Source organism: Pundamilia nyererei, unplaced genomic scaffold (assembly GCF_000239375.1).
Source record: "Pundamilia nyererei isolate P.nyererei 1_Seehausen unplaced genomic scaffold, PunNye1.0 scaffold00275, whole genome shotgun sequence".
NCBI lineage: Eukaryota > Metazoa > Chordata > Actinopteri > Cichliformes > Cichlidae > Pundamilia > Pundamilia nyererei.
The window spans coordinates 478,424-488,612 of NW_005187676.1; the positions used below are offsets into that span (position 1 = coordinate 478,424).

General features: G+C 41.1%; 2 protein-coding genes across 2 annotated transcripts; one reads left to right on the forward strand and one right to left on the reverse strand.

Annotated features, from left to right (window-relative positions):
- Positions 1-9: 9 nt before the first annotated feature.
- Positions 10-2,981, reverse strand: nedd8 (NEDD8 ubiquitin like modifier). Its single transcript, XM_005750475.2, has 5 exons — positions 2,919-2,981; positions 2,549-2,778; positions 2,395-2,442; positions 2,232-2,314; positions 10-1,188 (listed from the first exon to the last, which is right to left on the reverse strand). The coding sequence occupies exons 2-5, from the start codon at positions 2,564-2,566 to the stop codon at positions 1,062-1,064; spliced, it is 276 nt and encodes a 91-aa protein (XP_005750532.1). The 5' UTR covers positions 2,567-2,778; positions 2,919-2,981; the 3' UTR covers positions 10-1,061.
- A 56-nt stretch (positions 2,982-3,037) lies between these two features.
- On the forward strand, positions 3,038-8,936 carry gmpr2 (guanosine monophosphate reductase 2). The gene is made up of 10 exons (XM_005750473.1): positions 3,038-3,123; positions 3,507-3,651; positions 3,924-4,043; positions 5,513-5,596; positions 5,691-5,864; positions 5,948-6,029; positions 6,286-6,392; positions 7,662-7,704; positions 7,793-7,952; positions 8,029-8,936. The coding sequence occupies exons 2-10, from the start codon at positions 3,565-3,567 to the stop codon at positions 8,216-8,218; spliced, it is 1,047 nt and encodes a 348-aa protein (XP_005750530.1). The 5' UTR covers positions 3,038-3,123; positions 3,507-3,564; the 3' UTR covers positions 8,219-8,936.
- The last annotated feature ends 1,253 nt before the right edge of the window (positions 8,937-10,189 follow it).

The following is a 10,189-nucleotide window of genomic DNA, read 5'->3' on the forward strand; positions in this document are numbered from 1 at the left end:
AACATAATCCAAGTGGAAAATTCACAGTTAGAAATGACATTTCACTGTGGGTTAAGAAGAAGACTGAAACACAGTTTCTGTTTTAAACACTTATTCTTTGGACATATTAAACCGACATGTGTCATGTGACATGTTAATAAAAGATTTAGAGATGCTAACAAAGGAAATCTGTCACCTACAGAGTGCAGCCGGTCTTATTGCTGGGTTATTTTTCCATTCATCACTATAGCACAGTTTGCACCTTGCACTACTCAGTCTATCTACATTTTTTTACTCATTTTGAACTTTTGTGTTTTGATTTATAAAGTACTTATTCTACAGCTTGTGTTTCTGACTGTTGCATGTGAGCTTTTGCATTTAAACCTTCTATAAGCGTAATTTAAAGGACTTTCTCGGGACACGCCCGGTAAAGGAGCTTATTCGTGCTACACAAACAAGCAATTTAACCAGCTGATGATAGTGACTTCATGTTGAGTGATCAGATGCGAGAGGTGCGTCGGTTTCCCATGAAGAATGAGTCGGTGGCTTTCCTTAAATGTGGAACTATCCTTTTACATATGCAGCGATTCATCCTCCTCAAATCTAACTACGCTACTGCACATCTGCATCATATAAGAATAACAAAACATGTACACAGCATAAAAAAAAAAATCAATTAAAGAAAGTTTGGAGGCAGCATCGCAGTCCAGTCATCAGTGTTATCATTAGTGGAACTAAAGTAACTTTTTTACATGCCTCGAAAACCTCGGGCCTGTCTGCTTCAGACAAAATATGTGATTTGTTGACTTGAAGACAAAATTTTCTTTAATTCTGAGAAACTTTTCAACTACATAAGGGTGTCGCACCGTGGCAAATTTACAGTGTGGAAGGAGGGAGCGTTTGTGGCCAACACACTGTTGGTTGCAGGGAAATGTCTGAAATAAAGAGAGCCCGATCAGACTTTTTAGACCAAGGCTCCATCTTGGCTACAATACCACCTGGTGATCCAGCAGCCGCTGGCTCGGAGTCGTCACTGTTCTTGCTTCGTGCAGGCAGGGCAACAGCTGAGGCAGCGGTGAAGGCTACACCGCAGGTGTAGAACAAAGTGTTGTGCGATGGTGGAGCAGGCATCCTCCTCTCAGAGCAAGTACCAGGTGGAGAACGGAGCCTCCCTGGATTTTATAGTCTGCTGCTGTTTTCTCATCATTCCTGAGGAAAGAGACGATGCATTCAATACTCTTTTTTTTTTTTTTAAATGAAAATCCATCTGACACAAATGATTTATTTTAATACGTAAAACAGTTTAAGCAGGTAAAGATGTGGAACTTTTCCCTAAACGTTTTGAGGATAATGTCGACGTACATCTGTAGTTCTTTGTATTATAAAAAATGCTGCTTCAGAAGAGAAGCGGTAGCAAAAATTAAGACAAGAGATTTCCTTCTTTAGAACAACAATAAGCTGTAAACGTTACTAAAATTCAACGATGAGTAAAAGGCAGTTATCTCAACATAAACCTTACAGAGTCACTGCTAACAACTAAAGTGACCCTTTAGACTCGACTGCTTTGCAAACAGCAAAAAATTATGTTTATGAATCTAACTCGTAATGATTTAGCTGCATTTTTGTGCCTGATAAGGCTGAATATGGTGGCAAATGTGAGAGTCATTGTTTCACCCCGTCCACATTCAAGCACCACCCTGCAGTTTTCAAACTAAAACGAGGTCAGCAATGTGTCTGTGGTTGTTCCTAAAATGCAGTATATAGGTGCAAAGTGGATTTTGTAAAATTTACACTTTATAAAATAAAAACCTATATGTGCAGATGGATTTTTGAGTCCTATGTTTCCTTCTTGCTCCAGTCAGGTGATCTGAGTCTCGTTGGCACAATGGCATGAAATGGCCTTTAGCATATATTTGACTGATTTTAACTATAAATTTAATACATTTTATAATTCGCCTGGGTACATTAACCTGAGGTAAAGTTGATCATTCTGCTCTTGCCCTTCCTATCAGTATTAGCATGCTAATGCAGATTTGTTTCTGTGACAGATATAAATCTTAAGTACAGTTTCATTTTAAACTAAGGCCAACTGATTTCTGGCAGATACACGTGGTGCACTAGTGAGCACTTGCTACACTGGGATATTTATTTTAAGAGATTTACTGTAATAAACTACACTGTGTGCAGGTGCTTCCATTAAATACATCCCCAACATCACTCTTTAGTAAAAAAAAACTGTATCCGGGTCTTACATCTGTTTTCCACTGTAGATTAGCCTCTGCTGTTGGGGAGGGATCCCCTCTTTCTCCTCCACCCTTTCTTTAATCCGCTCCACCTGGATGTACATGAATTAAAATGCACTGAAAAACACACCGACTTACTATCTGCGCACATCAAAAAAAGACAAACATGTACCTTATCTGTGGGCTCTATGTCAATCTCTATCTCCTTGCCAGTGAGTGTCTGTGATAAAAACATTGTTAAGCAAATGATTTCAACGGATCCAGCAGAGGCAGTGAGTCAGTAATAACAAGACGAGTCTCAAATCGTTCAGTATGACGGACCTTACCTTCACTTTAATCAGCATCTTTGTTGACTTCTTCGTAGAAATATCAATCAATTGGGATCAGTGGTGCGAGTATATATTAAAGGAATGTAAAATATATCCAACTACGTTCTGGAATTTTAGGTTTCGATGTGGTATTTTGATGAAGATACGCGATATTCCTCCTCTTCACAGAAAATCAGTGGATACTTCCTGTGTCTTTCCCCCTTCTCGTTTGTACGTTAACCGTTCCGCTTCGTGGATTTCCGGTTTATATATTTTATTTTCCGCAAAAACAAACAAACAAACAAACACAACATTCAAACCTAAATGACTTTACGTTAACTGGAGCCAGGTCACAAGAAAAGCAAACCCAAATTTCTCACCCAAGTACCTTAAAAATCCTTACGACATCAGTACCACATGACGTAAAGCGCAAGTCGAGTTAGTAGTTTTTACGTGCGTCGTCTCCTCCGAGCAGAACCCCTTAAAAACTACAAGGCGGGTGCCAGCGGGCGTCCGCCACAATAAGGTTTCCCGCCAGTGGAGACGGAAGCTGAAGCGGTGAGGTTCGGACCAGATCTGTTATTTTCCCAACGGTAAGTACTTTGTTTTGGTAAATTATTAAAATGGTAGATAACTCACTCATTTTATTGTTATTAGCTCATGCTTACATGAACGGTCTGTGAGTGACTTCAGCTATTAACCCCGTTATGTGGTGTAACCTTGAATTTTGGCATCGGACCTAAAAAAGCAGGACTCATTAGCTACAGAAGGACTTAGTCCATTTTCATAACGCAGTCCCGGATTTTCCCCGAGTCTCTTTTTCAGTCCTTGAAGGATTCTTGGCTTTTTGAGGGTCCCTCCTGACGTCAACTTTGAGCGTACCTGCTTACAGTTACTTGTTTTTCATATACATGGCTGTTTGAATGACAAAGTAAGGGGTGTCCCCTTAACATATGAACTTTCCTCTCTTTCATAGATCCGCACTGCTCCATCTTTTTCCCTGTTAGACCGGCTGCTGCTGCTTCTTTTCGGAAATGCCTCGTATAGAGAATGACATCAAGCTAGACTTCAAGGATGTGCTCCTCCGGCCAAAACGGAGTACGCTGAAGTCTAGGAGCGAGGTGGGTAATGCAGCTGTGCGCAGTTTCCACAGGAAAGCAGACTGACCTACATGCAGATGTTTCCATTTGCTAAATCATTAGCTATTCTTGGAAAGTGAGCCCACAGGCCATGCGACAGTGCTTTAAAAGGGGCACAAAATACAGTCTTGTGTGGCTCTGCGAGTCACAGCAAATCATTGGTGGGAATTCCAAATAACTAAAATAAATGTTTTGCCAGCTGGTTGCATAAATTAATTCTTAAGTAATTTTTTTGGCCTCCTCATGTACCACAGGTTGACCTGATGAGGAGCTTTACCTTCAGGAACTCTAAGGGCAACTACAGAGGGATCCCCATCATCGCTGCTAACATGGACACTGTGGGGACCTTTGAGATGGCTGTGGCTTTGCACCAGGTGCAGAAATGTTTGCTGTTATGTATTATTTCACTGAGAAGTACTGCTGGCAGCAGTAGGGAGTGATTAAAGTAGTCCAAACAGAAGTAGGTGAACCTAAATTTATCTAAGCCATGAGTAATGTGAGTGCCAGTAATCCCTACACCTGAGGATGGGCACTGATTCTCTTACCTGTCCCTGCTGAACGGGGGATTAAAAACAGGAGGAGTCTGAAGCCTCAGTTTAAATATTGGTGGCTTACATGTGGAATATTTCTATATCAATAGAATGATAATACAAATAACTGTGTGTTTCTTTGTATTATCTTACAATTCTATTAACCTTCTCAGCCAAAAAAAGATGACGACCACATCACAAACACACACTTTTTTGTGTGTGTGTGTCATTCATTAATACTGCCCCTAATGGCCATCAGATGTCACTGCATGAACAGTGTAAATATCAACAATTCAGAGGCATCCGATGGACGACAAACCACTGCTCAGTAGACCATTTAACACTTTATTTCTCTTTCACATTACTTGTAGAAGGGAGATGCGTCCTGCATGACACGTTGCCGCGGATCTCAAAATGGTGGTGCGCCCCCAACAGTTTTATTACAGAAGCTCTCTCATTCTAGTCTAAACAACAGTGTCCCTGTAACTTTCCACTAGAGATGGTTCCCTCTTATCTACATTTTCCCAGGCAAGTGTGAGCGAGAGTCTGCAGCTTTCTACTCCCCAAGGACACATGGTCTCATGCCTTTATTTTTCAGGGCTGTGTCTACTTAATACTACTCTGTATAACTTTATAACACTCATTATTAATGAAAAGCATAGCATTATTGAGGCACTGCAAATTATTTAATCCCAACAGCAGTGACACCACTTTTCTGTACATCTCAAAATAAACCATGCAATGCCATCTGGAAAGTGACTGAATGGTAGCAGCTTCATTATTCAGCATGACGGTGGTTTCAAACACACTGCCAATGAAGTTAAATATACGCGAATATAAAAAACACAGTGGATCACTATCAGCCATGGATTGGCCTCCTCAGAGTCCAGACTTCAATGTTATTGAAGCAGTGTGGGATCATCTTGACAGAGAACAGAACAAAAGGCAGAAACATCCAAAGAAGAGCTTTAAATGTCCTTCAAGAAGCCTGGAGAACTATTCCTGAAGACTACTTGAAGAAATCACAAGAAATCTGCCTCAGAGAGTTCAGGTTGTGTTGAAGAATAAAGATGTTCACACCAAATATTGACTCTCAAACTCGTTAGAATTGTGCAAATTCTTTTTTTGCCTTATATTTTGTATGTTCATGCATTTTTGCACCGATAAATCACTTCACCTATTTCCCATTTTTCTACCAAAATATAAAGAAACTCTGGTGGCTCAAGACTTGTGCACAGTACGATAGGCTGTGTTCTTGCACTGCTGTATGTCTGCATGGATAACCGAATTTTGTTCTTTGTGTCTTCCTCCAGTTTACTCTGTTCACCACAGTCCACAAACATTACACGGTGGATGACTGGTTGGAGTTTGCAGAAAAGCATCCAGAATGTCTGGAGGTACTCACTGCTGTTTGAACCAGTGATTCTGACGAGGTTATTAATGGCGTGTTAACTGTAAGACGAGTCTCACTCTTCTGTGTTCGTCTCTCAGAGTGTGGCAGTCAGCACGGGGACCGGTGACGGTGACTTTGAGAAGATTTCGGCCGTGGTGGAGGCGGTGCCGCAGCTGAAGTACATCTGCGTGGATGTGGCAAACGGTTATTCAGAGCACTTTGTCCACTTCGTCAGAGACGTCAGGGAGAAGTTCCCCTCGCACACGATAATGGTCAGTTCCTGATTGTGAATCCTTTTAAATGCCCGAGGAAAACGACATTTCTCGGATACGTGCTGATTTTTATTTTTGCTCAGGCAGGGAACGTGGTAACAGGAGAGATGGTGGAAGAGCTGATCCTCGCCGGCGCCGACATCATCAAAGTAGGCATCGGACCAGGTGAGCCTTAAGGCACTCTGCAGTTGATCTTAGCTCACTCGCCGTGAGGTTATCTTGCCTATGTTCTGCACAGGCATATTTAAATTATAAGAACATTTTCTATATTTATATAAAATTACCCACCTTGTTTACGTTCCTTTTTCTCTGCTAATAGTTATTCATATTTGCCACCATGCAGTCAACGTTCATTTGCCACATAAAGACTCAACAGTGCTTAAAACTGCTGTTTCCTGTTTCTCTCCTCCTTCCTCTTCAGGCTCTGTGTGCACCACCCGCAAGAAGACAGGGGTTGGCTATCCTCAGCTGAGCGCCGTCATTGAGTGTGCAGATGCAGCCCATGGCCTGGGTGGCCACATCATCTCAGTGAGTGCAGTCGCGATGAGAAGAGTTTGAAGATGGCATGTTTCCTGCGTTAAAAGGAAGCACACAGGAAGTGGTCGAAGGAATAGAAATAGAAGAGTGTCTCAAACCACAAGTTCTATTTTTTATTTTTTTAAATCCCTTTGAATCAATAACATATGCCATTAATTTGTGAGCTTTCTAGATGCACATGGTTGAGTTTTAGCTGTTTCTTGTATGTAAAATATGGGCAGTTGTGTTATGCACTTTAAAACCATTGCATTCTTTTTAACGGCCAGCAGGGGGCGGTTCCTGTGGTCGAGTCAGATTTAATACATCGATAAGAAGCTGCCCCTTTTTGAGTTTTTTCATCCGAGATCTCAGTAAACACTCTCCTAAAGTGTTTAAGGTCTCAGTCGTTGCTTAAAATCTTATTTATTGCAAAATATAAATTTTAATAGATTTTGGGTATATTTATATTTGGAGTAAAATAGAAGGTAAAGCGGGGTGTCCTCCACCCAGGGTGGTTTTCCTGTGGTTAATAAGTGACTGTTGCAGCAACATGTGGCTTAACAAAAACAAAATAAAGGCTCAGTTCGAGGTTTCAAAAAGGAAGTGCGCAAAACAAGCTCCACCAATATTATGACTGATGCTACTACTGATGCTCGGTCATTTGAAAATCAGATGTACAAGTTAAACAAACTTTCATAACATTTATTTCGTGGAGTTATTTATTTACTCTTTTACACTTTCCCCGATTGCTTGGATCAGCTGGTTGTTCCTTTGGTGTTGCCAACCAGAATCCCCTCTGGTGCACATCTGCATGGTTCAAGAGTGTTTGTCCCGCCTCTTTTTTTCTTTTTTTGAGCCAAATAGATAATATCAGCTGATATCCAGATCTGACCCTAAACTCGCTTTCTATTTTAAATCTCATTTCAAAGCCCATCAGTTCAGACTTGCATGCTCTTCATTATAACATGTTCTTAGTCTGTTTACCCTGATGATCATTTTATTGTTATTATTGCATCTATCTTTTATGTACTGTGTGTTTTCCACTGTTCCTGGACAGAGTTTAGACTCATTCTTGTCATCTAACAACACAAAATGTTCTGGACTCTTCCTTTAAGCCGAGACCTGTGAGACAGAAACTGACATTGATTTATCTTTAGTTTATTACTCATGGGCCGTAGCCTGATGAAACTACTGACTGTAATTCCCAGGTCAGTGTTATTTGTTAGAGTTGTGCAGCCATGATAAAGTCACAGTCGTAACGCCTTGTTTGCTTTCACACAGGACGGGGGGTGCACTTGCCCGGGAGATGTCTCCAAGGCTTTTGGTGAGTTGCTGTGTTTTCAAAGAGAACTTGAACTCCAATCTTAAAGTATAACTAGCGTGAAAACGGAGTTTGCTTGTTTGGCTCTCAGGTGCTGGAGCAGACTTTGTGATGCTCGGTGGTATGCTGGCCGGCCACTTGGAGAGCAGCGGCGAGATCATCGAAAAAAACGGCAAGAAGTACAAACTGTTTTACGGCATGAGCTCCGACACGGCGATGAAGAAACATGCGGGAGGCGTGGCTGATTACAGGTTGGCGTCAGGTGCTTGGCTGTTAGAGGAAGGTTATTTAGGTGAGATGTCATTCATTCATTTTCTTTGCCTCCAGAGCGTCGGAGGGGAAGACCGTGGAAGTTCTCTACAAAGGTCCGGTGGGTGACACCATACGAGACATCCTGGGAGGGGTCCGCTCCACCTGCACGTATGTCGGTGCAGCCAAGCTGAAGGAGCTGAGCCGCAGGACGACCTTCATCAGAGTCACCCAGCAGCTCAACACCGTCTTCGGGAACGACAGCTGAACGTCCGGCTTTGCAAAGAAAGAAGCGGCGCCGGTTTGACTCCCACATGCCATTTGTCTGTTAGTCTGGTGTAAACTAAAGCGAGCAGACGTTTTATTACTTAAAAACATCATATTTTGATACTCGTTCTGGTAGTTTGATGTTAACGTTCAGCGCAGCTCTAGCTGCGTAAGTTCCACTCTCTATAACAGAAGTATTTTCCAGCACACAGACTCTGGGTCTCCTCACACTCTGAATATTCCAGGTCTGAGTGTGTTTCCAGGTAGTAAGATGCAGGCTACCTCTGCAGGCCTGCTCTCTCATCATTCCAGTGCAAACTCCTAAACGCCTTTGTCACTGACATATAAAATTATAGTAAATGTCTTAAATTATTTATACATCCTAAATGTTTCTGCAATTGCTGTAACAAAATTATAACATCGACTTGTTTTTTTAGAAAACCTGTCATTCCTTTGCTAAAGTTTTGCACTTTAATGAGTTATACTTTCTATAAATGATCTGTTAGTGCAATGAGTACAATCTGGGAGCACAGACAGCATGTAGTAATGTAGTGCTGAACTTACAGTACAGATGTTATTGAATCTATTTGTACTTTTGTCTTACCTGGTTCAGCTGCTCCTGATCAATACCAAAGTTTGTTTGTGTTTCCTTTTACAAACGAGAGCTTCAAGTAGACTTACTGTAATGATTAAAGCCTTTAAATAAACTGATTCCTTCATGTTAGCTTCAGAAGTCCTTCAGTGTGAGTATTTAACAGTATTTAGTTTCACACAGTTCATTTCAAATTGTTCTTATGTAAACTGTTATTTTTTCTTTGGCATATTTGAGTGAAGATTAAAAAAAGGCAGTTTTTATATTTCAAAAGTCACGTTACATTTCATCCAGTCAATAAAAACATTCCACAACTTCAAACTCCAATGATTTTATTATTGATTAGATCATTGTGTGTACACATGAAACTAGAGATCTGTGCCACTTATATCACTTTCTATCTTAAACTGCTTCTGGAACTAATGGTAAACACAACAAACACGGGGGTATAAGATAGTTCCAGAGGATGAGGCTGCACGTCTTCTTTGTTGGGTTCCTTTTATCCTCTCCACGCATGTCACAGAGAACAGTTTGTGGCTCTGTTCTTCTCCGTTTTGTTTGTGAGTTGTTAGACATGTTTTCCCAGCAGGAATGCCTCCATGAGTGCAGTCCTTGATGCTCCCTTGTAATGTTTGCAGTTTGGTTTAATTAACAAGAAACATTCGCAATGTCACAAATACAGAGTAAGCTGTCGATTATATTTAAGCAGAAACACACCAGCCATAATTTAGCACAAGAGTGTTGAATTTGCACCATTTATGATGAAAAACCCTACTCTAGACTACTTTTGCAAGTTTTAGCAGTAGAGAGACTTTTGCACAGCCAGCACCACATGTTCATTTACAGATAATCAGCATTTTAAGAGGAACTAAAACTTACATGGTTAATAAGAAATGTGGTGATGTGGGTTTTGGACAACAGCATGAGCATTAGTTACAGAAGTTCACAAAGCACCGCTGTGATTCGTGCCACACCAATAATATTTCCACAAGAGCAGGTTGATTTGGAATACATGGGATAAAAAGCCCCTCCATAATGGTATCCATCAGTAGACTCACCATAAATCTTCCCACATGAGCATTTCCACTGATTCTGATATTGTTGCTGAATCTGTCCAAATTTAAATGCACTCTTTGACCCAAAGATCGATACATTTGTCGCTTCCTTTTCCAAACCCTGGAGACAAACAAAAGGCTTGAGGTCTGAGCTGGTAGAGCTGATTGTTACTGTGAGTAAGTTTATTCTCTGGTGCTGCCCGATCCTGTTGAAGAATGATAATGAGTCTGGAAAGCTCCACACAACTTCCACTATTTGTGGTCTGTTCATCTGTGGTTCCACATTTCCACCTGGAGCGTTGATCACTTGTTGGGAAACCTTATA